We start from the raw sequence: 27843 nt of genomic DNA, 5'->3' as shown, positions 1-27843 counted from the left end.
CGATCGGTAGATAAAAAACAGTCGTGACTTCTATGCTGTAGATAAGGTGACATTAAAAAGTGCTAAGTGCAACAAAGGTGCAGTGATATGGCTGCACCTAAAACAATACTGTGGAGAAATCGTACCGTGGGTATTTGTGACTCCTGTGTTGTGAGCGGAGTATCAATGTAAGGTGCTAAACGTGCAACAAAGGTGCAAGAAAAATAAAGTAAATATAACCAAGATTAAAGTCCCAGTTCAAAAACTAGCAGTGACATCAAAATACAAATTATTGATGAATGGATGACATACATTAATCACATTGAAGTGTGAATGGCGGTTCAGTGTATTTGATGGGACTTTAATGAAGGAAGTAGGTTCTAGACTAGGGGTGAAGGGAAGGAAAGTACAGTAGCCTGTGTGCCTGGACCAGTGCATAGAGTCCTTGCGGCTTGGTCAATGCAGCCAACATTAGGATTTAAATAATGAGTGTGTGTGTTGTTGGGCCTAATGCCCTTAGTAGTGTCAGTAAAAGAATTGTGTTATAAAGTGCAAACAAAGTCTTCCTTCTTAGTGTTCTTGGTAAATAGTTAGTGGGTCATAAACAGGGCTCGAATCCTGCAGGAACGCATGGGAACGACGTCCCTGTACTATTCCCACAGCAGGAACGCCAATCCCATTAGCTGCCGAATCCTGCAGGACTGGCCTTTGTCCTCCCCTCCCTCGGTTCTTCTCCTCCTCCTCCAGTGGCCGCTGTAAAAGTCCAGCCTCCTACACCGGCTCCAGTGATAGGTGGAACACTGATCCAATGCCGGGAAATTTGATCAGTGTGACATGTATTAGAGGAGGCGGGACTTTGTTATAGCGGCTGCTGCAGGAGGAGGAGGACAGAGGACGAGCGTGCAGGAACATTCACACTACAGACCCGTCAACTGGGGGAAGGTAGGTACAGTGGCGTACCAGCGGAGGGGGGACGCCCTGGGTGCCGCGCACTAGGGGGGGGTTGTCAAGCAGGTAGTAGTGCCGCTGACCACTCATCTCCTCAAGTGAGGGCAGCCTGCTCCCTCGGTCAGTGCTGCGCTGCTCGCGGGGGCGGGAGTGCCCGAGATTTGAGCAACCTACCTGTGTGCTAGATGGCGGTGGGACGGGACAGCTGCATATAGAGGGATTGATTTTTCCATATTCCTCCTGCAGCTGCTGAATGCCTGATTCTCCTCCTCTCTCTCCCCCAGGCATTCAGCGGTTGCAAGAGGAATATGGAAACATCAACTCCTCTATATGCAGCTGGCCCTCCTATCCAACTTTTTTCTTTTGCTGGCCCCCCAGTGCTCTCCAGTCTTCCTCCAGTGCTCTTCAGTCCCCCCTCCACTCTGTGCTGTTCAGTCCCCCCCTCCACTCTGTGCTGTTCAGTCCGCCCCTCCACTCTGTGCTGTTCAGTCCCCGCCCCTCCACTCTGTGCTGTTCAGTCCCCGCCCCTCCACTCTGTGCTGTTCAGTCCCCCCCCCTCCACTCTGTGCTGTTCAGTCCCCCCCCTCCACTCTGTGCTGTTCAGTCCCCCCCTCCACTCTGTGCTGTTCAGTCCCCCCCCTCCACTCTGTGCTGTTCAGTCCCCCCCCTCCACTCTGTGCTGTTCAGTCCCCCCCCCTCCACTCTGTGCTGTTCAGCCCCCCCCCCTCCACTCATTGTAGCAAAGTGTCATTTCTTCAGTGTTGTCACATGAAAAGATGTGAGGGGTGCACTTTTTTTTTTTTTTTTTTTTTAGCGTATGGGCGGGCGGACGGATGGATGGGCGGACTCTTGGGTGAGTTCCCACACTTTTTTTTCCGGATCCATTTCCTGGGAGAGTGGAACTTCCTCCACCATCAGTAACTGTTGGGGAAGAAACAGAATATGAGGTGGAGTCAATATTGGATTGCAGGAAACAAGGCAGGCAAATTCAATATCTGATCAAATGGAAGGGGTATCCACCCGAAGAAAGCTCTTGGGAACCGAAGATCAACATCCATGCCCCTAGACTCCTTCAGGAATTTCATGCCAGATATCCGAGGAAGATGGCCCGGTTGGGCATCCGGGGGCTGCCCATTGGGGGGGGGGGGCACTGTCAGGGTACTAATAGCAGGAGGGGTCTAGGACCCAGTATCCGTCAGAATAGGAGAAGGGCTCTAGGACCCAACATCTCCGTCAGCCCCTCACCTGGGCCTTTATAAGGGAGCCAGCCCTTCTCTAAGTGCCGTTTGATCTTCAGCTTCTACCAATGTCCGGTTTCCTGTGATTCCTGGTTACTGACTCGGCTTGTTACACCTACATCTCCAGCTTGCTTCCTGACTTTGACCTCGGCTTGTTTAACGGATTTCCTTTGCCTGCTACCTGTCCAGACCTTGGCTACCACTTGACCTCGTCTTCTCCGCTACCCACCTGGCATTGAACCTTGGCTTGAATTAACCACCCTCTGTACCAGCGATCCTAAGTACCTGCTTCATCTCACAGGTGCCACCTGCCTGCAGTAACCCCGCAGCACAACAGCGGTATCCCTAAACCCTTTTCTGCAAGCAACTCTGCAGGCGACCTGTGCGACTTTGGGCCTAACTCCTCCTGTCTCATCTCCAAGGGAGTTTGGAACTTAGCTGCAAGGGAAGCCCTCTCTCCATTGGCCTCCAGCACTTGATACCTGATAGCCTCTCTCACAGCAAAGCAGAGAAAACGTTGGTGACTGACACATATTGCAATGTGATAGTAGGCATCCTTGATGTCAATAGAGGCAAGGAAATCCCCCCGATGCAGGGATACCCCCACCGTTCGAATGGACTCCATTCTTAACTTCTGCACCCGCACAAAGCAGTTTAGCACCTTGAGGTCCAAGGTTGGATGCACTTTGCCTTCCTTCCTGGGAACTGTGAACCGGTTTGAGTAAAACCCCTGAAAACATTCCGGAGGCGGAACCGGAACAATCACTCCTTGAAGTAACAGGTCTTGTACAGCCCCAAACAGGCCCTGCAAGCAGCCCAGGGACAGGCGCAAGTTGGAAGGAAAGAAACTTGCCTGGGGACAAGAGCAAAACTCGATCTTGTAACTGGAGCGAATGACTGTGGACCCACTTGTCTTGCACCATGGCTCTCGGCTTGCCAGTCCAAGTTTTTTTGGATCCTTCAGAGGCGGCCCTGAAAGGCTTCGAGCCCTTGTCAGTCGACCCAGAGAATGAAAAAACTTCTTATGAGGCGAGAAGGAAGGCCCACATCTACGACAAGGTTCCTTGCCCTTAGTAACCTGCGGAAGAAAAGTACTCTAGCCCCCCCCCCCCCCCCCCGTGAGAGCTTTAATTATGTAATCCAGTACCTGCGATTTATGCCAGTTGACTTTCAAGACGGAAAGTGGAGCTATTCGGTTAAAGATGTGTAAGGCCGCTGACAAAGAGTTGTTTGAATCATTTAAAAATAAGACCAGGTCCTCAGTGTAGAATGCCACCTTTTCAACGAAACTACCAACTCTGACCCCCCACATACCGCAGAGAACGACCGCAACGCCTGAGCATAGGGTTCCATCATAAGAGCAAAGATTCCAGGGGACAACCCTGTCTGGTCCCCCCGGCCAACAGGGAAAAATTCGGATAGTTTACCACCTATTTTTATAGCAGCTACTGGGTCTATCATAGAGTATTTGAATCCAAGTCAGAAAGGTTTCCCCAAATCCCATTTTATGGAGAACTGACCTCATATAGACCCAGTCTACGGAATCAAAGGCCTTCTCCAGATCAAGAAAAGCCATAACACTAGTATCTGGGAGGTCTACCTGCAACTGAGTATAAGTGAAGACCCTTCTTAGATTAATATCTGTTGCTTTTGTAGGCCTAAAGCCCGTTTAATCTGGGGACACTAGGATATGGAGTAATTTCGACAGTCTAGTGGCTAAAATTTTAGTTAAAATTTTGAGGTCCATGTTAAGGAGGGAGATGGGACTATACGAAGCGGATCCTTGTCCGGTTTCGCTAACATAACTATGCGAGTTTCATAGAGAGACTGTGGAAGGTTATTTGTGTAAAAACATTCCTGATATAAATGTAAAAGCTTTGGGGCTAGCTCCTCTGTATGATGCTTGTACCACTCCGCCGGAAGCCCGCCAGGGCCTGGAGCCTTATTTTTAGGTAATTAATTGCGGAAAGTACCTCCTCCTTGGTAAACAGAGCATCCATCATACAGTAGTTCTGGACTGATCTGAGAGAACTGGGAGGGGTATACCATCTAGGAAATATGTCAGGTCACAGTTATCTATATCAGGCAAAGGAGCATATAATGTGCTGTAGCAGTCCACAAAGGCCCCAAGAACCCCCTCCACCGAGGATTGAAGGGTCCCCCCAAGGGAGTACACATTAGGAATGACCACGGGAGCTCTATCATAAGCTGTCAACAGAGCCAACAACCTGCCTTTTTATTAATGGTATAAAAATGGAAAAGGTATAAAACCGCATTTTCAAAGAGTATGGTCTGCTGTCTCCTCGCATCAGCCAATAGGAGATCCCTATCCCTGAAATTCAGGAACCATACTAGGAAAAGTCGGTCAGGAGATCCAGGAGGCCTCATTTCAGTGGGCACCCTATGCAGTCTCTCCTCCTGGTACATCTGTGAGACCTGTTGAAGATTCAGGATTTGTTTAAAGGGGGCCTCAGCAAATTTAACAGGCTGAGCCCCTTCTGCACCTTCCAGAAGGCCGACTAACCGTACATTATTATGGCAAAGTCTATTCTCTGCATTATCCGAACGGGCCATTAGAATTTTGACAGTAAGTTGTAGTTCAGCCAGGGTGGTAGTATGGGATGTTTTAGCGTCCTCCACGTGTGAAATGCAGGATTCCGCTGTGCCGAGGCGGCCTCTGATTTTATCTTAGTCCTGTCTGATTAGGCCGCACTCTAAGGCCAGCGAATCAATCCTAGTCATAAGGGTAGTTTTACTTGCCTCAATGGGTGCTAGATTGCAGACTCTCCGGCCAAAACCACCTCAGAGGACAGGGCAGTGCTCTCACCAGACTCAGAAGCCATAATTGTCGGTCTCACACCCTCAGTCTGCACCGCGAGGAGTGCTGAGACTGTCCATGTGCAGGCAAGATGACTGTTTCTGCAAGGTGCCCGCTTCGGTGACATGGGCAGCAGGGGCGAGGATCCCCGCAGCGGAGGGAGCAGCTTGCTGAGCAGATTAAATGATTAGGTTCCCCAACTACCGGATAAAAGCCTCAGGATTTCAGGAGCATCTGGAGCACGCGTCTTCTCTGCTTCACATCCCGGCCACGCTCTGCGAAGGTAGCTTTATTTAACCTGGAAACCGGCAAGTCCACTACAGGTGGGACCGTCCACCTTAACGCAGTAAATTCTCATAAGGACACCGCAAGAAAAAAGCGCTTAGGAACCACTGTGTTTGACAACATTGTCATAAAACAGTGGGGTTGTCCAAAAGTAAGCGAAATAGATTGGCGCATCCGACGCGGCATCAGCCGCAACCTCCATTTTGTCACGCACTGACACAAACTATGCCTCCTTCAGCGCCTTTTCATGTGTGGCTAGAGGAGTAGAGGAATCATCCTCACTAGCTGAGCACTCAGGGTGCATGGACGCAGACCCAGTAGGGTCGCTATATACTAAGCTCACCCAGAAAACATAACAATCAGGGGAGGCCGCCAACTGCAATCCTGCAAAGGGGATGCCGACCAAGGGCCCACGAATGGAACACCTATTGGACCCTGCAAAAAACAGGGGGGGGGGGGGGTCGCCCTCCGAGCCCGCCATAGGAGGGCATAATAGGAAATAGCCCCCTTAAAAGGGGGGTTGCCCTTCACTCATTTTTTTCTTTTGAGTTATACATTTTAAGTAGCAGCATTTTTAGTTATTGTGATTCACTTTATATTTGAGCGCGGGGGATTACCATTTTGAATTAATTTGGTTATACGGCCTCCCACAGGAGTAGGACACAAGGCAGAAAAAAATAAGTCTGGCTACGCCCATGGGCACCAGGGGGTATACTCCTCTCTACTATAGGCACTCAGTTTAGTTACAAGCAGTGTCAGGAGAATTACAACTCCACAGAGGGGTGTGTGCTGTGTCCCTCAATGAACATCACAGAAATTGATTTTACGGTATGTCAAAAATCCTATTTTCTCTTTTGTTCATTGGCAGACACAGCTCCTGATCTTCATAACCATTGGGATGTCCCAAAGCAGTGTTAAACTTGAGGGGTGGGAACAGCAAAAAAAATTCCCAGGCTAAACAGTAGTCAACCAGGCAACAGGAGCTCAACCAAAAACAACTAGAGCTCAACGGAAAAAAAACAATACACCCTCAAAGAGGATCAAGTCCTCTAAACAGCAGCCTGCAAAACCTTGCAGCCAAAAGAAGCGTCCGCAGATGCCAACACATCTATTTCATAGACACTTTGTGAAAGTGTGCACCGACGGCCATGTGGCCGTCTTGCAAACCTGCGTCCCTAAGAGCCCAAGCAGAGTGTGCCTTGACAGGGAAAGGAGGAACTTGACCCCTGATGGAATAGGCCTAAATCGCCGTCTGTCTGATCCATCTGGAAATGGTCACAGAGGAAGCGGACAACCCCTTCTGAGGCCCAAATTAAAATCAGAGACAACCTTTGGGAGGATCAACTGACAGGGCAAAGGACCCACTTATCTCTGTGAATCACCAGTAAGGTGAACAGCAGAATAACACCACCAGTTCTGACACCCTGTGCGCAGAGATAGCCACCAAAAAAGACACTTTCTAACACATCGTAAGCAGGGGAATCTCCTGAAGATTCTCAAAGGGAGGCTTCTTGAGGACTGAAAGCACCAAATTGAGGTCCCAAGGTGGCAACGGAGACCACACTGGAGGAACCAAATGTCATACACCCTGAAGAAAGGTATGCACCAGGGAGTATGTGGCCAAGGGTCGTTGGAAGAAGACCGTCAAAGCAGATACCTGGCCCTTGATGGTACTCAAGGCCAATTTCTGTTCAACCCCCCATTGAAGGAAGGTCAAGATCCGAGCCACTGAGAAGGAGGGAGGATGAACCTCAAGAGACTCACGCCAATGTACATCTTCCAAGTATGATGATAGATCTTAGTAGAAGTAGATTTCCTAGCTTTTAACAGTGTTGGAATCACCGACCCAGATAAACCTCTATCCATCAGCACCTTGCGTTCAACAGCCAAGCTGTTAAAACCAGCGACTGTAAAGCAGGATGGAAGATTGGTCCTTGGGAAAGCAGATCCTCCCTGAGAGGAAGCTTTCAAGGAGCGTCAGTGACCAGCCCCACCAGATCGGTGTACCAAGCCAGGCGAGGCCAGTCCGGAGCCAATAAGATAAAAAGTATATACATGGTGGCGCAAGCAGATAGCATAAACACTAAATGGTAGTCCGTGGGGTAGCCATATAGGCTGCCCTAATAGTCTTTAATGTGGGAAGAGAAACAGTCCATGAACTCAAGGCCAGCCTAGTGGGGAGCGGAAGTAATCTCCAGACATGCAAGACACAAAGAGAGAAAACAGGCGCCTCTGAGTAAAGACTAACATTTAATGAGCGAGGTACATTAAAAACTTACATCAAAGTAAATGTGGATAGATGGGTCCTCCGGCGTCCATGTTCGGCATGAGGCCACCGCTGATGGTCAGTAATCCTCTGTGTCCTTCCGGTTCCTGGAGGTGGTGTGTCTGAAGTTAGACTGAGGATAGGACCGCAGGGCGAGACGCAGGGTGAGCTGCACTCGCCATCTATGGATCTTCCGGCGTGCTGACGACGCGTTTCGGAGCATGCACACTGCGGTGGAATACCAGCCCACGCTCCTTTTACAAGCTAGATGGTGGAGGATGAAATGGGGCCAATTTATATGCTCAAGAATAGTGACATCTAGTGGAGAAAACAGTGAAGAACCTCTCACAGTTAAGTGCTACAATTCCATGTAATGTACATATGTGCGCACTGACCCCCTCTAGAGGCCTACATAATCAAGAGCCTCAAGACAGTACAAACTAATTAGGTCAGAAAATGTAATACAGTGTAAAATAAATGAATAAATATGATTGTAAATAACGGAGCCAATAAGATGACCGGATGACGGGGCCACTAGCGCATCTGTGGCGTCCGCCAGAGGATCCTGTGACCGAGCCACAAACCTCTGCACCTTTCTGTTGAGCCGAGACTCCAACAGATCCCCCTCGGGGATGCCCCACTGGAGACACAACTGATGAAACACCTCCGGATGAAGGGATCACTCCAGAGTGGACAGGACACTTTATGTGCCCCCTTGGTGATTGACATAAGCCACGGCCGTGGCATTGTCTGACAATGCGCACTGGACATCCCTGTCCAATGGTCCAGGCACAGTCTGATCGCTCAGGGTTCCAAGACATTGATCGGTAGTCTGGACTCCAGTGTCCAGATCCCCTGAGCAGAAATTGTTGCAGAGAACGCCTCCCCAGCCGAACAGGCTGGCATCCATGGTGACCACTGTCATAGAACGCCTCCCCAGCCGAACAGGCTGGCATCCATGGTGACCACTGTCCAGTACAAGGGGAGGAAGGATTTGCCCAGCCAAAGTGCCGGAGAACGAAGCCACTCCTTTGTTCCCCGGCACAGCCGGATCAGATTGTCCAGAGACTGTGGAGTCTTTTTGCCAAATTCACCCTTGCAGGGACCTCATATGGAAATGTGCAAATGGAACAGCCTCGAAGGTAGACCCCATTAGGCCCAGCACCCACATGCAAGTCTGGAGGGATGACCATCTGCTGGAGAGCAGGAGATGAATTGCAGCCTACGATTTCTGGAGTTTGTCCAGAGGAAGGAGCACTTTAGCTAAGGCTGAGTCAAGAGTCAGACCCAGATAGTCCAGCTTTGTGGAACGGAACCAGAGCAGACTTCTGAAAATTCTGAATCCAGCTGAATTCCCACAAAGTTCGTATGATGATTTCCAGGTTTTCCACCAGAGCAGAAGGGGACTCCGCTCGCAGGAGGTCATCCAAGTAGCCCAGTACCACGATCCTCTGTTGGCATAACAATGCTAGCACCGGGGCTAACACTTTTGTGAAGACCCAAGGAGCAGAGGCGAGACCAGAGGATAACGCTACAAACTCATAATGCTCCTCTCCCACGGCAAAGCGGAGGAAGGGGTGGCGACCGGCACATATTGGAATGTGAGGGTAAGCATCTGTGATGTTGACAGAGGCAAGAAAATCCCCCCGATGCAGGGATGCCACTACCGTGTGAGTGGTGAGGTGCAGGATTAGACGAACCTTGCCTTCCTTCCTGGGAACTGTATACAGGTTTGAGTAAAAACACTGAAAACGTTCGGAAGTCGGACCCAGGACAATCGCCCCATGAAGCAACAGGTCTTGTACTGCCCCAAACAGACCCTGTAAACTGTCCTGGGACAGGCGCAAGTTGGAAGGAAAGAACCTTGCAGGGGGACAAGAGCGAAACTTGATCTTGTAACCGGATCAAATGACTACGTGTACCCACTTGTCTTGTACCAGGGAAGTCCACAGGTCCAGAAACAAACGAAGACGTCCCCCCACCCCTGATACGGGTGAGGGCGCACCTTAACGCTGAAGGAGCCCTGCCTGCAGGTCTGGAGAAGCCCGCTCTGAGCTTGTCAGACCAGGTTCGTTTGGATCTTCCAGAGGAGGTCCTAAATTATCCGAGCCCTTGTCAGTCGACCCTGAGGGATGACCAAACTTCTTATGAACCGAGAAGGAGGGCCCACGTCTAAGACGAGGTGCCTTGCCCTTAGTAGCCTGCAGAAGAAAAGTACTCTTTCCCCCTGTGAGACCTTTAATGATGTCATACAGGGTAACCCCAAACAGGCAATCCCCTTGAAAGGGGAGATCAGTCAAGGCCTTTTTAGAAGTCTGGTCCACAGACCAGCATTTAAGTCAAAAGACACGCCGAAAGAACACTGCTGAAACAGAGCCAAACCACTAGGGGGGCCACATCCAAAGAGGCATCACAGATAAACTTCAGCCCCTGGACCAGCTGGCCTGCCAGCTCAGCAAAGGCTAGGGGGAGATGTGCTCCCTCCAGGTCATGGCGTAAAAGCTTAGCCCACTCGGTCAAAGTTTGTGACAACAGGGCAATGGTGAAGACCGGGCTCAGTGCCGAACCAGCCAGAGTGTACATATTGTGGGCCACATCCTTAAATGCTGGGGACTCTTCAACCGGATTTATGGTTGCCTTGTTCAATCTGGAAACCAGGGGCTCCTCATAGGTGTAAAGCCTAGTAAATCGCCAAGGGGACGCTTTGGTTGTCCCCACTCTTTAGCGACAATTCTATCAAAATAGGCAGGTAAAGGCACACCTTTGCCGCTCTGGATGGCTTGTAAATGCCAATAGGGAGACTGCACCTCCGTCGCAGCTGCATCCTCCATCTTCAAGGTCTCACACACAGATACAATCAGTGCTTCCACCAGCACCTTTTCATGCGTGGTTGCAGATGTGGCGGAATCATCCTCATTATCTGAGGATTCCGGGCACGTGGTCACAGACCCAGCAGGGTGACCCAAGTCCGCGGTGGCCCAATTAGATTCAGGATCTGATGAGACAGATGAGGCAAGGGAAGGCGGGGGGACGCTTTTTGCTAGGCCGTCACCCGAAAAAGCCACCTCCACCCGGGAAACAAAGGACCGCTGCCAGTGCATCGATGGATGGTTTGGAGGGCCCCACAACCTCAGAGAGGGGGCTAGGTGGGGAGATGTGCTCCAAAGACTCCATGAGTCACCAGGGGGACCCTACAAAAAAGTGTAAAACACTGCAAGGGACAACCCCCACAGCGCTGGCAGCACCACCCGGTCGCCAGGTACAAACACCAAGCAATTCTCAGCAGAGAGGGAGAGAACCCCACCAGACTCACCACCCAGCAGAAACAGGCACCTGCAGCCACCAGGATAATCTTCACTTCACATGTGGCGATCAGGAAGTGAAAGGATCCAGGAGTCAGCACCAGGGGATGAGGAGGGGCTCCCACCGCCAAAATCGCTGCCCACAGGGCTCCACTGTCATGGCCACCACTAATTTCAATGGCAAACCACCGCAAAATGGCCGCCGGACTACACAAACATTGCCGCCGTGCTTAGAAACACACAGGCTACAGCAAAATGGCAGCCTTGTGTGGCTCCACGTGCCTCCCAGGGACCTAGGAGGGATCCCTAGGCTTCAGGGACACCAGGTCAAACCTCCCTCTGCACAGCTGATCGTCCGGTTGCCGGAGACGCACCCCCGTCGCCAGCATAGCGCCCTCCCCCCCCCGCCCCAGGAGGTGGACCAGATCACCCACACAGCCGCAACATGAGTGGAGGGGGGTAGCATGGGGGACAGATGAAAAGGGGGGGTGCCTGACAGGATGGAAGGGAACCTGGGGGTCTGATTGTCCTAAGGAGGAGCCCACATTCACCCCAAAACCCTCCAGGAGGAGAGAGGGGACAGCTAATCACCATACCAGGAACCAGGCAGGCACTGCTCCAGACAGAACCCCTCTCCGTCAAAATGGGGGGCTGTCGGCCAGGGGGAAGGCTGCAGCTCGGGCTGAGACCTAGTCGTATGTAACCTTGCGAGGCGTTTAGGTCGCAGGCCAGCCCCCGTCCGGTGGGGCTATGTCGAGGCCAACCTAGCGCGGAGCTGAGGTCTGCGCGCTTGCTGGCCAAACTGGGGTGACCACTGGATCTAGATTATCCAGCCCGTTGCCCAGTCCGGCAGTTGAATGTAAAAAAACAGGCGAAAAAAATTATATCTAAAAAGGAAAAAATGTGCCAGGACCAGAGATCCCAGCAAGGAACTAGGTCCTTACTCCTGACTAGGCAGAAAAAAAAAAAAAAAAAAAAAAGAGTACCTATAGGATAGGGAGTGCCCATAGGCATAGCCAGATTCTTTTTCTGCCTAGTGTCCTACTCCTATAGGGGCAGTATAACCCAATGATTATGAAGATCAGGAGCTGTGTCTGTCAATGAACGAAAGATAAATGCTTTGTTCATTTTTTATGTTTAAGGTTTACAACCACTTTAAATCAAACAGGCTAGTGGTACAAGTGCCTTCCTGTTCTTTGTGCTGGTCTAAAGTTGAGTTGATTTCTACACTGTAAACTGCAGACAAGTTTACACTGGCCAGTTCTCAAACACAGAAAGAAAAGATAACTGGTTAGATCTGTAGAAAGTAACTTGGTGTCTATATTAAAATATAATAGCTAGGTGTTTTGAATATGTTCAATTAGTACTAGTATAATAGGGTAGATACTTTAAAGCCCTGCATCCACACAGAACACTTATGGTATTGTAAGTACCGCTTACAATAAGATATGTCTACATGCTGTACACGGTAACCTTTAGCATTAAGTACACCTTTTGTAAACTACAACTTAGAAGAGGAAACGGCCGCATACCACAGGGAAACAATTGGATACAAACATATCTAAGCAAAGAAAACAAAATAAAAAGAAAAAGGAAAAGAGAATCGCACAGGGAAATAAGGCCCCCGTATCTCACGTTAGTAATGACAGAACCTTAAGAAAGAAAATAGACGTGGTAATATGCAAAAATAAACAAAAATAAAAACATAATACTTGACAGCCTTTATGCTGTATAACAAACAGTAACCAAATATTTATTGTGTAAAACGTGCCAACCAATGTATAGCATATCTGGCCCCTATTTAGAAAATGTTATACATATTACCAATCAATGTGCAAACTGAGCAGGAGATTATTTTACTAAAATAAAGTGCCAAACATGTTTTATCTTAGATTGCATGAAATTATGCAATCAGATACTGAAAGGTGAGCCCATAAGTGTGTATGAAGAAAATGAGAAAAATAATAAGAAAAAAGTATGAGATGTAGGCCCTATGAATTGTGAATAGAAGGAAAACAAAAACATCTCTCCTTCACATATATAAATAAAATCAACAAAGCCATTACTTAAAAATCTTCACATCCGTAAATGTTGAAGCAACCAAAAGGCATTGCTCAATCGGCTTGTGAATGTGTACAACTAAATCGCCAACGTCAAAGCAAGCCAGATTGCTATCAAATGTAAGGAAAAATTCCCTTTCCCAAAGGCTAATGGATGCAGGTGATTTCTAAATTAACCAACACAAACAATCCCAGAAAAATGCATCGCAATTAATTAGGAGGCACAAAATGAAACCTAGTGGAACACATTACGGACCCGTGACCTTTTAAAGGGGGTACAGCTAAAAAGCTACTCATAAAAACGTGTAATGTCCCATTCATGGTTCAAACCATGGGGGATCCTCGTTTTAAAAAAAAAAAAAAAAAAGATCCAAAAGACCTCACATTTACAATTTAAATATGTCTCCCCCTCTCTTCGGTGGACAGATTTTTTCCAGGACTTGCATACCCACAATGAATGCATCTCCTGCATGGTGATTAATAAAGTGTCGGGCTACATTTGTGGACAAAATAAATGTTCATAAAAACGGTCCCTCGGCCTTCGGATAGTACATCCTATGTACTGTACATGACACACTTTACAAGTGATCATGTAAACCACATAGGTCGAATTGCAATTATTAAAAATGGATTTTTGTAAAATCTTACCGTAAAATCCTTTTCTCTTAGCTCATTGACAGACGTAGTCCTCGGTGATACAGCACCTTCGGGTTATGTTGCCTCCACAGGAGCAGGACTAGACAGGAAATTAAAATGCTCTGGCCACACCCTAGGGGCAGTCCCAGAGGGTATATCCTCTCTCTCTCTGCCTCAGCAAATCAGTTATGTCAAAAAGCAGTCTTTAGAGATTTTAACCCAACCCAACTCCAAAACAGAGGGGCGGGGACTACGTCTGTCAATGAGCTAAGAGAAAAGGATTTTACGGTAAGATTTTACAAAAATCTATTTTTCTCTATCGCTCATTGACAGACGTAGTCCTCGGTGATACAGCACCTTCGGGACGTCCCAGAGCAGTATCACAAATGAGGGGTGGGAAAATGGAAATCAAATCCCAATCTAGAAGGCCCAACCGGTGCCAACTAGAAGTTTACAATGCTCATCCTTAATGATGAGACTCAACAAAAAAGAAATTTTTCAAACAGAAAAAAACTCTCGAGGTAGACCACCGGTCTCCTCAAATTGCGGCCTGCAAAACCTTGCGGCCAAATGAGGCATCCGCCGATGCCGTCACATCAATTTTATAGAATTTTGTAAAGGTATGTACCGACGACCAGGTGGCCGCCTTACATACCTGGACCACTGACGCCTGATGGCGAAAGGCCCAGGAAGTACTGAGCGCTCGAGTGGAGTGCGCCCTAACAGGGAACGGAGGACTCTGACCCTTAATAGAATAAGCCTGTACCACCGTCTGTCTAATCCATTTGGCAATGGTCGCGGCAGATGCAGGCAAACCCTTTCTGGGGCCATCCGTGATCACAAAAAGTGAATCCGTCTTACGGAATGATTCCGTAGCTTTCAGGTATACTCTGATTGCCCGAACCACATCCAAGGAATGCAACGCATGTTCCCGATGATGCTTGGGCTGAGGACACAAGGAAGGTAGTACAATATCTTCATTCAGATGAAAATCTGAAACCACCTTAGGAAGAAAGGATGGCTTAGGATGAAGTACTACCTTATCCCTATGAATCACTAGGTATGGGGACTGGCATGATAATGCAGCCAGTTCTGACACCCTGCGAGCAGAAGTGATAGCCACCAAGAAGGCCACCTTCTGGGATAAAGTAAACAAGGGAATCTCCCTGATGTTTTCAAAGGGAGGTTTCTGTAGAACCGACAAAACTAAATTAAGATCCCAGGGCGGTAAGGGCGCGCGGACTGGTGGAGCCAGGTGCCGCACCCCCTGGATGAAATTCCGCACCAAGGACTTGGTAGCTAAAGGTTTCTGAAAGAAGATTGCTAATGCTGAAACTTGACCCTTGATGGTGCTGAAGGCTAGCTTCTGCTCAACCCCTTGTTGCAAAAAAGCCAATATTCGAGTCACCGAATAGGTACGTGGAGGAAATCCTAAAGATTCGCACCACGCAATATAAGTCTTCCAAGTGTGATAATAGACCTTGCTGGAAGTCGCTTTCCTTGCTTTAATAAGGGTAGGAATGACTGAAGCTGACAAACCTCTGTCCTTCAGTACTTGGGTCTCAATGGCCAGGCCATTAAAACCAGCGACTGTAAAGCACGATGGTAAATTGGTCCTTGAGACCACAGACACTCCCTGAGACGAAGTTCCCACGGAACGTCTGCGACTAGCCTGTCCAAGTCGGCCAGGCTGGCTTGACGAGGCCAGCCTAGAATTTCTAGGACCACTGGTGCTGACTGGATCTGAACCAGGCGTCCCTAGAGCTATCTGGCCCCGACCATCTGAGAAAGTCTGGTCGTTTTCTGTTCCCACACATTTATCAGATACCTGATTGCTATCAGGAAGGGTGATCTTTTCTGGTTGAACCTCAGGGACCGAAGTCACCCGGCTAGAGGCTTCTTGGCCTGTCTGGTCAACCAGATCCGATTCCTGTGGGGAATTGAGACTAATCTTAGGAAAAGGTAAAGGAAAAGATCTATTCAGGGAACGGTGACTACCGCTCCCTGTAGTACTTAAATGTTGGAAGGGAAGAATCGCACCGGTAGTAGTAGTTGATGCTCGATCTAATGTCCTGAATACCGGTGAAAACGTCCCCCCACCCTCAAACCGGGTGGGGGCGCACCTTCAGGCTGTGTACTCCTTTGCTTCGGGTTTGGCTGAGTTGGTCCTCTGTTTGTCCGACCAGCCTTTCTTGAACCCTCCTGGAGGAGTCTTGCCTTTCCCGCTTGTTCCAGCCGGGCGTGCGAACCCTTTATGGGCGGTAAAGAAAGGTCCTCGCTTGTTGCGAGGTCCCTTAGCTTTAGCAGCCTGTGGCAAAAAAGTGCTCTTGCCCCCAGTGGCATCCTTAATGATTTCATCTAGGGTGGCCCCAAATAGACGATTCCCCTGAAAGGGGAGATTCGTCAAGGTCTTTTTGGAACCTAGGTCAGCTGACCAGCATTTTAACCACAGCACACGTCTGAGGATTACCGCTGACATAGATGCATGCCCTAATAGGGGAGTAGTGTCCAAGGCTGCGTCACAGATAAACTGTAGCCCTTGTATAATCTGTTCCATCAAATCAGATGTTTCCTGGGGAATATCTTTTCCCCTAAGGTCTTGGCGTACCAATCTCGCCCATTCCGTAAGTGTCTGGGAAACTAGACCAATAACAATTACTGGTCTAAATGCTGACCCTATCAGAGAGAAGATGGTGCGGGACTCTGCTTCCATCTTTCGATCCACCGGATCCTTAAAGGACGAAGTGTCCTCCACTGGGATAACCGTGGCTTTATTCAGCCTGGAAATAGGTGGATCCACCACTGGTGGTACCGTCCATTTCTTAATGATGGATTCCTCAAACGGATAGCGTCTAGCAATACGCTTGGAAATAGTAAAGGTACGTTTAGAATGCTCCCATTCTCCTTTAATCTTATTACCAAAACACTTGGGTACAGGAAAAACCTTCACAGTTTTGATGGGCTTGTTAGTACCAAAAGGAATCTCTGTATCAGTTGCTTCTGCCGGTAAAACCTCAAGTTTTAAGGTTTCCTGCACTGCCACAACTAGTGCGTCCACCAATGCTTCTTCCTGAATTATAGCGGGAGAAGAAACGTCCTCCTCACTGTCTGAGGGAGCTTTACCTGAGGTAACAGCCCTTGTAGAGGGACCTGCAACTGCAGTGACCATCTCTGAATCTGAGTCAGAGGTGTCAGATAATATAGGGGTAGGCGGGGGTCGCTTCCTTGACCCTCGTCCCTGACAGGCCGCCTCCACCCGAGCCACCATAGACTCCAAAATTGCTGTAAATGCCTCTACACTCTGTGCACCGGCGGGTCCCGTGGCCCCCTCGAGGGAAACAGGTGGGGGAATTTGTGTGGCAGGGTCCATGATTATTCCAGTAACTTCCCGGATAATATAATTCAAAAATAAAAAACTTTTTTTTTTTTTTTTCACAGACCCCCAGCGCCACAAAAGCCCCTTAGTGTTACCTGCTAGGGATCCCTATCGATCGAGCGAGAGAGAGAGAGATAGACCCCCAGGCTCACCACTTGATGCTCAGAGTTTAAATGCAACAGGTTACAGCGCTGTCTTGACAAACAGGAAGTCTTTTGGCTGGCTGCCCAGGAAGAAAGGAGGCGGCTCCGCCCCTCTGCACGCCTTCCGGCGCCTCCCCTAGCTCCACGAGGTGTTTGGATCACCTCAAACATGGCCGCCCCCATGCTGGAGACACGAGGCTACGCCAAAATGGCGGCTCGTGCAATCCAGCAAAAAAAATGGCGGCGGCCTGTACCGAATAGCGGTGTGCTGCAGGGCACACAACACTATCTCTGCATGGGGATTTTTGGCGTGGTTGGCGGTACCGGCCCTGGCGGACCTCATGGCCGTTCGGAAGGCCTGCTATAGCTGGAGATTTGACTAGGAAGGCAGTCTACATGTCCGTGGCTTCTGACTGGTAGGTACCTTATTCTTATCACAGTAAGATTCCCAGACTGCCACTGATTACAATCTTTTAAACATGTATACAATTAGATTGTTAGCTCCCAAACCAAGCCTCCTGGCTTTTTGCACATAAAATCACACTCAAAGTAGGGGGATCTGTGCCATGTTATAGGATAGAGGGGGACTCTATCTTACCATACAGAGAGGAGCCCGCGTTCACCACAAGACCCGTCAGGGGGAAAAGGGGGAACATACTACTCACCATACCGGAACCAGGCGGGCACCAACTCCTGACAGTACCCCTCTCCACCGGGGCGGGAGGGCTGTCGACCAATACGGACGCCGTGACTCATGGTCTTTGGCGTTTCAGCGAGACGTTTAACTCGCGGGGTCAGTCCCTTAATAGGACTTTGTCGCGGCCGACCCAGCGCGGAGCTATGGCCTGCACGTGCTCGTAGGCTGAACTGGGGTGACCACCGGATCTCAACATCCAGCCCGTCGCCCAGTTCAGCTTTCTTGCTTGAAGATCTCACAGGAACACTGGAGAAAAAAGCGGTCCAAAAAATCTTTTTAAGAAAAAAATCTTGCCAGGACCGAAGATCCCAGCAAGGTATCTAGGTCCTTACTCCTAACTAGACAGAAAATAACTGATTTGCTGAGGCAGAGAGAGAGAGGATATACCCTCTGGGACTGCCCCTAGGGTGTGGCCAGAGCATTTTAATTTCCTGTCTAGTCCTGCTCCTGTGGAGGCAACATAACCCGAAGGTGCTGTATCACCGAGGACTACGTCTGTCAATGAGCGATAGAGAAAAGATTTTATTTTGGGTTCCTTTTTATTGGTATATGAACAAACTACATCTCCTCCAAAAATGTGCTTGCAAGAGGAACAGTCACTGCTCCCACACTTTCCTTTAAACTGTAGCCATGTAGTGGATTGTAGTGTGGGGGGGTAGAAGAAGCCTGGTGATAAATGCGTTTCCCAATGTAGATGATCGTCTAGGGACAATATTATTACCATCACCAAGGAGGTTGGCACACACATCATCCTCAAAGAATATTGGTAAATTCTTATTAATAATTCTCTTGATCTCACTAAACTCCAAAGTGAATGGTGTTGTCAATGTGCGTTTTTTTCGAATATACTTATAGTTGGTGCCATCTCCCCTCCTCTTACCTTGCCCGGCTGTTTGAGGATGCTATAGTATAGATAGAGCTCTATCCAGCATCCATCTCGGATAGCCTCTGCAGAAATCTTTGGTAGAGAGCCTGTGTCTCCCTCTCAAAAGCCTGTTGATTACTGCAAATACGGCATGGTAAGATCTGGCCCGTCAGGATCCCCTTAAGTGTATGTTTCGGGGGTCATGATTTTGCCATTAAGAGAGTGTTGCCCAAGAGTGGTTTTCTCCACTACATATTCCAGATCCATATTCACATTTCCTCCATCACTGCTCAGGTGAACATCTAAGAAACAGATGTTAGTTTCCGCATGTCCAGTGAATTTCAAATTTTTTTTTATCATTAATGTTAGGGTAATCAAGGAGAAATTTTAAGTCCCCCCATACGTTTGTCAACTATAAATAATAGGTGGTCTATGTAGCGATGGAAGGATTTCATATGTTGTCTGAATGGATTTGTGCCAAAAATGCTGGATAGTTCCCCCCAACCCATACACAGGAAAATATAGCATCCATTGCAGCCCCGCATTTCTATAAAAAATATTCACCATTAAACATATAAAAAAGTTAGGAGTCAACAGATATTCCAAAACATCCAACATATACAAGTGAATCTCCACCGTAATATCAGGGGTAATGTTTCCAACGAAAATTGACAAAAACAAACTTATGCGGAATGGATGAGAGTCGCAACATCACAAGTAACCCACATAAAATGCTCTTCCCAGTGTACATCAGTAACAACTTTTAAAAGGTGATTGGTATCCTTTAAATAACTGGGAAGTGTGGTTACCAGTGGTTGTAATTGTGCATCCAGCCACTGACCTAGTAAACTGAACAAGGATCCATATAATATTTACACTGCTCAAAAAAAAAAATGAAAGGAACATGTTTTAATCAGAGTATAGCATCATGTCAAAAACTCCTGGGATATTGATCTGGTCAGTTAAGTAGCAGAGGGGGTTGGTAATCAGTTTCAGCTGCTTTGGTGTTAATGAAATTAACAGAGGCACTAGATGGGCAACAATGAGACAACCTCAAAAACAGAATGGTTTTACAGGTGAAGGCCACTGAATTTTTTTTTCCTTTCTTATCTTTTCTGACTGTTTTTCACATGCTAGGGTCAGAGTCACTACTGGTAGCATGAGGCGATGCCTGGACCCTATAGAGGTTGCACGTTGCCAGGCATGCATACAAGCATGTGGGGGCCATACAAACTACTAAGTACCATTTTGAGTCGTTGCAATGAAATTTCAGCAAAATGGACTAGCCTGCTGAATCATTTTTTTTACTTTGAATTCAGTCCTCTGTGGGTTGAGAATTTTCACTTCCATTTAACGATGTGGCATTGTTTCCTTCAAACACATTACCCGTATCAGTATGGATCAGTATGAATATCCAGCATGATATTTTTACCCATTGAGATCTGATGTGTTTTCAAAGTGTTGCTTTAATTTTTTTTGAGCAGTGTATATAGCCTATATTAAAGCTTCGGGTTTTTAATCATTTATTAACTAACTTTTTTTTTTTTTTAATATTTAAGTAAGATTCAGGAGCCAGTCTGGGCACCAGATGTTGGTGCACTAGAAATCTGGATCTTGAAATTTCTCTAGCTGTGCATTAACACATGCGATTTTTAGCAGCAAGAATCTGGAATGGCAGTTGTGTGCACTTTTTTGTGACTACTCACACAGCCAGGGAATACCTGCAGTGGTCATAGCTGGATGCATTTTTTGCATCGTCTGGCCATGATCACCGTAGGTAGTTACTGGCTGTGCAAACACCTATTCACACACCTGTTATTCCAGGCGCAAGAATCTGCAGATTCTTGCCGCTGTAAATCGTAGGGTGTATTAATTCCCCTAAATTAGACCATAAGCATTGTCATGTCCAACATGCAATTACAGCTGTATTCATCACAAAGGCTTGGTTCACACCAGTGCGGCTTTGAAATTGTGCTACTTTAGCAGGTTTTCAAAGCCACAGATTAGTGCGATTTGCACCTCCGATTTCATTGTGGCTTGCGACTTGGTTTAATAGAAGTCTATGCAAAACACTATGAAATTGGAAAAAGAAATTAAGGGACCTTTTTCAACATCACTGCAACATGAGTTGCCCAATTTGAACGGTTTCATTTCCGGCAATGGGGTGCGACTTGTCATGCGATTTTGAACTGTCAAATCGCACCGGTGTGTACGAGGCCAAATACATTTTACCATAACCTTTTTGTAACTTTTCTGACATATAAAAACACTGAAGGAAATCATATTTGCAAAGCAATATTTCAGGTCCCTCTATAGATAGAACGTTTGCTTAGACAAATATACTTGTACATTACTATGATGCAACCCAACTCCTTAACCAAACCATAGTAAGTGATAACAACGTCAGCAAGTAATGTCTGCCACATCTGAGAAAGATAAGCTTTGGTTATTTTTTTTTCCTCATCAAAGTAAGACTTTCACTTTAAAATAAATTACAGTGAGCTCTCCTACCTTAAATGAATCTACTGAAGTTGCCATGATTGAATTATCTGGGTCCTGTGTGGGCTGTTCAGGATGAATTAATCTGTTCAAACACGTGGCTTCAGCAGGTGTTGGAGAACTGTGAGATTCAGTCCTTGACAAATGAAGGGATTCCTTCATGTATTTGAATGCAATTTGCTTCTGCAACCGTAGAACTTCCTTTTGAGATTCATGTAGCAGGCGATTAAAGTCATTGAACTTCAACAAACTTGGAAAATCCTGCATGTAATTTAACATGACATTCATTATTAAATATACATAGAAAAACAACAAACACAAGCTGTAATAGCTTAAAAGGCAAAAGAAGAGATAACCTAGCCAACACAGAAGGAGATAATGAAAGACTAAAGCCTGGTACACACTATGGTCGGTCGGAGCCGCTGTACTATCTGAAGTTAGTACAGTGATCCCCCGTTGATCAGTTTTGACTAGGGGACTAGTCTGCAGTTAAAGCACATCTTGTTTGTTTCATTTCAAATCCATTGTGGTGTATAGAGCCAAAAAGATTAGAATTGTGTCGATGTCCCAATATTTATGGACCTGACCGTATTAGAACATATACCGACAGCTGCAACACAAGTCATACTGTAACTGAATGTTATTAAAAATGACCTTTACTTTTCAATCTACAGTACTGCAAATTTCTGTAAAATGCAATGCAATATGGCAACTTGGAGGCATTCTGCACACAGATGTTGTACAGAACGCCCCCTCCCCCAGAAATTTAATTTCCTGCTTGTGTGATTGGCTTACTGATTTTCCCAGAAGTCTGCACTAAGATGCAAGTCAGATTTTGGGCATCCCCTGCAACAAAAATGTCATATTTGGTGACATACTCCCAGAGGGAAAATCATGCCTAAAAGGATTCAGACCCTGCCACTTTCCTTATTAGATCACTGCAATTCACTCTTATTCACATTTACTTTGCACATGGACATTTCTTCATATTGACAAAAGGTAAAACTCTGCAACAAAGTTTGTTAAAAACCCTGCAGTGCAGACTGATCACCCAAAAGGGGATTGTTTTTTTCCCCCCAACATGACTCAGTAAAACAGGTCAGGTCCCACAAAAGGTGTAAGTTAGCAAAATCGGCAAGTTGGTAGCATGTTGTGGTACAAGCACATGCCTGTGTTTAAGTGATTTTAAACCCTAACGCCCTATTCACACTTGCAAATGGACATTGTAAGATTAAGAAAGTTGGGGTAATAAAAGAAAGGCGTGACTGGTGGTGACCTAAAAAAATAGTTTTTTTGCCAATTTTAGTCCATGCACTAGGTTCTGGAAGCATATAAAAAAAAAAAGGGTAGAGTTCCACGCCTGTATAGTGGTAGACAAAGAGGGAGAGGGGAGTGAGGGAGTAGGGTACATGGGAGCCTCTAAATAAAAGAAACTTAAGGGCTTCTAAGGAGTGAACCACTGCAGCCTCCAAAAGCGTATAAGGGTTGGCAGAGTCGGGGTTCAACCACCAGGCAGCCGAGACTAGCTGTGCAGCAAGATATTTGTGACAGTCCGGGAAAGCTAAGCCCCCCTGTAAAGTGGGTCGCATCAAAGATGATAACTTGTACCTAGGAGATTGGGACCCCAAAGGAAAGAGGAAAATATATTTTTGAGGCACGTACAGAAAGATTTGGGGAGCCAACATGAAGAATGCTGAAATATATAGGCGAGTTTGGGAATGATTTTCATTTTAACAAGCTTTATTCCCCCAAGAAGGGACAACAGTAGTGACTCCCAGGCTTTTAGATGTGCACAGACTTTAACAGCCTGTATTACGGGAAAGAGATTGAGAGCGGGAAAGTATAAGTCCTGACAGGAAATTATTACTCCATAGTATTTAAAGAGTTCAACCCACTGTAATTGCAGGTTAGAAGGGGCAGTTACTCGGGTGGCAGGATATATAGGAAACAAAAGAGATTCATTCCAGTTAACCTTGAGGCCAGAAACAGGGGAGAAAGAGTTTAGGACCTGAAGGGAAGGGCAGGGCCGGCATCATTAAAGATGTTGTAAACCCCCCTGTAATGTTTGTACCTATAGGTAAGCCTATAATAAGGCTTATAATGTAAGAGATTTGCTGCGCATGATGAGAATAATACACTTAATTGAACACAAACAATACAGCTGCCAACACCTGATCCTGAATCAGAGAAACCAGATCTCAAAAGGTATACAACGGTAAATGGTGTAGCGCTATAAAATATCAATAAAAGGTGAACCATACAGTCCATCAGTCCGTAAGGTATTCACACATAACACAATATTGCTGATAGTGATCTTGAAAGAATTCCACCAAGATTATACTGTGTAGTACCAATAGTAACCATGCAAATACTCCAAACTCCAAAGCCGAGTGCAAAGATAGCCGAGTAAGTCCTCTCAGTGGGATGTTCCCATCCCCAAATCTCTGTTACCACTGCAGCCTGAGCCCAAGCCGACTAGTCAGTAGGGCAATGTTTAGGTGGAGTGAGCCTATCAAGACTTGGGGACAATATACAAAAAAGGAGGGAAATAGTGTTCCGTAGGGGGCTTAGTTGGGGTCCGGTCAGAGGTATTATATGAAACCCGTAGATGGTCAGCATTAAACCTCCATCTATATCTGTCCTGGATGGTGACCGTTGGTTATGTAGGCATATGAAACAAAAAGAAAAAGAAAAGGAGCTCTGAGGAAACCAACGTTGTTGGTGAAACGCGTCAGCGTCCAGCACTGTGCCTCCATGCACTAGCGGCAACTGATTTCCCTGTATGGGACCCCCTGTCCACCGTTCCCCTGGCTGTTCCCCAACAAGGCGCCCGGCTGATCAGCTAAACCGGAAGTGACGATCGGTAGGATACCTCCGACCCGGAAGCCAAGCTCCACAGCCGCCGGTCTAGCCGCATGGAAGGGTAGAACGCCGGGGAGAGAGTGATGTGGATGCTGACCAACCGGTCAACGGGGACTACCGCCGCTACGCACCACTGTTCAACCTCCCCCTCTTGCATGACCTGCACACCGATACCCAAAAGGCACATGATAAGGTAAATGAATGACCTGCTACATCTTCATACCTGTGCTTTATCTTCCTAACGATGTGCTACAAACTGCCTCACACGACTGGCTGTAACGATTGCTGGACTTTGAAAGTGGCATATGTGTTCTCCTTTCACCCTAACAGTCTGGCCTCCAATTGTTTGACCGACATTGGGACTTTCTGCAGTAAATTTGGCCACTCCATATCGGTTCCACGTATGGTCCCTGGACTGCCGACTACCGACATATCTATTACCAGTGAAAGGTTTTCACAGTTACTTTCTGGCCGGAAAGTTTGGATCCCTGTTTGTCACCACATTTATTTTCATATCGATAAATTTCCAACTAGGATCCAATTCATTTTGAGTCCTATCCAGGCTCACTCACTTTATCATCCAAGAGGGGTTTTTCACTAATTATCAAGAGGTCCTCGCACTGTACCTCACAGATCACTCAGCTTACCAAGTATGCTGGTGTCTGTCGGGTCCAGTGCACATCAATAGATGGTCTATTGTATTCAAATGTGCATGGATGTATCATTTTATTGATTTTAATGTTCATGTTGTTATGTAACTTCATGGTTAACCACCCTGATGTTTTTGTCCAAACCTCCCACGTTCACGGCATACGTGCCTAATAAATTTTGTATTACTTTCAATAACCTATCTGGAGTGCCCTTAGTTGGTGTTTTGGGGTAGTGAGTGACAGACTTGGGTCTACATCCCTATACTCCCCCATCCCCCTTTTTTTCTTTTTGGGGACAATATGGCGTTAAAGTCGCCCATGATCAATAGCTTTGCGGGAGCATGCGGGGCAATCCTCTCCAGTACTGAGTAGAGCAGGGTTGGGGAGAAAGGAAGGGGGACATAGACAGCGGCAATAATATAGCGACAAGACCACAATGTAAGCACAACCAACACATCTTCACAGGGGGTCTGTGTAGATCTCCTCTATTACACAAGGAAGAGACTTACAGATTAGAACAGACCACCCCCCCCACCCACGGGCAGAGGTGGAATATGTAGCATGGTAAGCTTTCCGTATCAAGGGCCTCTTAGGGGCAAGGGTTTTGCTGCCTGTGAGATGCGATTCTTGCAATAGGACAACATGGGGGGAATGTAATTTTAGGTATTGAAAGAGAAGTGCCCTTTTAAATTTAGAGTTCAGGTACCGCACATTCCATGAGAGGACTGAGAAAGAGAGGTCATTGGGAGAGGCCATAATGGGGGTATAGAAATAGAGGACCATAGAGAAGGGCGACCACCAAAAGCAGCAGAAAAAAACCCATGTTAGCACAGCACCATAGAATAGGCAATACATAAAAAATAGCAAACACAAAATAAAACATTAACCAATAAAGCACCGAAGTGCATACCCTGCCGATATCTGGTCACATTCCAAAAAACTAGGGAGACGACAGATAGGGCCTATACCCATAACAGAACAATAAACTGGTTAAAGAAAGTGGACTATGTCCACCAGTGTGTGCCCCTTGGCTAGGCGCAGGCATCCAGCAGTGAAAGAAGAGGAGGTAGAGGGGAAAAACTAGGGATCACAGGAGCAGACAAAAAAAAGAGTACCCGAAGTGGTAGGAGGGAGATCTCTGGGAATAAGAAGTACAAGAGGAAGGGGGAAAAAAAAAACTCCAAGGAGTTCACAGCTAAACAAACAGGGTATGGCAGCCAGCATCAGAGCTTCAAGCAGGAGCTGTAGAGCAAGGGGGAGGTGAGAAGGGGATCCAGGGCTCTTAAGCCCGTCCAAGCACAAACTAAGCAAAAGAAGCCCCCCCTAGTCCCTTTCAACGATATAACAATAGGGAAGAGAGAGCAATCCAGCTGGAAGTTTGGAAGTTTATAAACATAACAGACTGGCTCTGTGGTAGAACAGGGTGCAAGACCGGTATCAGCAGGTGTCAATCCAATCAGATGCAGCCTCCAGGGTATCGGAAAAATGGACTCAATCTCCATCCACAATGTGCAATCTGCTGGGGTATAAGAGGCTGAAACAAATATCTTTATCCTGTAGTCATCTCCGCAACTCAGTAAAGGACTTGCGGCATTGCTGGATCTCTGGGATGAAAAGCAGCTTTGTGCCTTCACACCTGATGTCAGGTATGAGGCGAGCAGCAGCCAGAATGCATTCCCGGTAGTCGCGGTAGTTAAGCAGACGTAGGAGGAAGACAAGCAGAGGGGCACCCGGCTGCGGTCGTGATGTAGGTAAACAATGAGCCTGTTCAACCACGAAAGTGGGAGGTAAGTCGCCAAGATCAAGGATAGTAGATAGGAGCCGTTTGGCGAACTCAGCCAGTTTGTTACCCTACGCTCCTTCCGGGAGACCAAGGATTGCGATATTATTTCTCAAGAGCCTGTTCTCTGTGTCAATTGCCCTTTCTTGTAATGCCTTGACCTGCAGTTGAAGAGCCAGCAGGTCCCTGGAATCAGAGCGGTTAGTGTCTTCCACCACCGACACATGGTGGTCCACCTCAGAGACCCTGGAGTGAAATTTATCAAGATCATGCCGGAGAACGCTGATGTCGGTTGCCAAAATCTATTTTGGCAGTTAAGGTCTCCTTAACATGATGTGAAAGCAGCTAAAATGTTTTTTCTTGATGAGGAGTCCTCAGCCGGGGCAGGAGCAGCCGTCTGGGTGCCATCAGAAATGGCTTTTGAAGAAAACCTTGTGGCAAGATGGCTGCCGAAGATGCAGGGCAGTAGGGGGTAGCCGAGGATCAGGTCCGTGTAGACTTAGAGGACATGAAACCACACACCAGAGGCAACAGCAAGATCAGCAGGAACTAATGCACCAGATTGCATGCTTAAGTACCAGAGGAAAGCCCTGAAAACAGCTAGCTGGCAGACAGCAGGATCACAGCTTTGGCGCTGGACGTCCGTTCATGCTCACATCCCGACCACGCCACCACGGTCTGGGATCTTTACTAGAAGTCATTGATCACTCAAGCTGTCCCTCAAGGTTTTACATTGACCACGTTCTGGGCATCCCATAACGTCCTATCCCAATGCAAGTTACTATCCTTAAATAAAATAACAAAAACAAAGCCCTTATTACAGGAAGCACCTGCACTGAGGCAAAGTTTTACGCTGGATAACTGCACAGATCTGGAAGAAATAGACAAAGATTCTGGAATACTCATGCCTCTACTTATCCTGTTTATCCTGGAGTTCAGAATTAAACTGATAGAAATGTTTGTCTTTGAGGATGAATTACTCCATAGTATCTGCAGTTACAAAAATCAGCAATGGCATGATTTATAGCATTTTTACTGCTGGTATGGATTTATAAATACATGTCCATAGTCTGGGTGGAGAACTGTTTAAGGCTTGCTTTTAGCTTTAAAACCGCAGCTAGAAAACAACACATACACAACCTATACACATCGTGAACTTTTCATAGCAAATGTATTCTTAAAATTATTGTAAAGTCTCATTTTTTCTTTTAAAATGACAAACATATTATTACTTACCTCTTCTGTGCAGTGGATTTGCACAGGGCCATCAGGATCCTCCTTCCGCTCGAGTCCCTCTTTGCTGCATATAGCCCCTCCCTCCTGGCCAGTGCCCCCATAGCAAGTAGCTTGCTATGGGGGCACCTGAGCCAAGCTGCAGCTCCGTGTGTCCATTCAGACATGGAGCTGCTGATCAGTCCCATCCCTTCTCTCTCCTGATT

The 27843-nt window shown here is 47.1% G+C and overlaps 1 protein-coding gene across 6 annotated transcripts in view; it reads right to left on the bottom strand.

Moving 5' to 3' along the window:
• The window catches only part of TSPOAP1 (TSPO associated protein 1), a 432345-nt gene that overhangs the window by 302853 nt on the left and 101649 nt on the right, over positions 1–27843 (bottom strand). For all 6 annotated transcript variants that reach the window (XM_082245070.1, XM_082245072.1, XM_082245071.1 and 3 more), the window contains exon 5: positions 21125–21373. In XM_082245070.1, coding sequence (XP_082101196.1) covers positions 21125–21373 — 249 coding nt within the window. The remainder of the gene's footprint in view (positions 1–21124; positions 21374–27843) is intronic.

Source organism: Pelophylax lessonae (genome assembly GCF_965119305.1).
Source record: "Pelophylax lessonae genome assembly, chromosome: 2".
NCBI lineage: Eukaryota > Metazoa > Chordata > Amphibia > Anura > Ranidae > Pelophylax > Pelophylax lessonae.
Note: the sequence above shows the minus strand (reverse complement) of the source record. Positions and strands in the feature narration are given on the sequence as shown.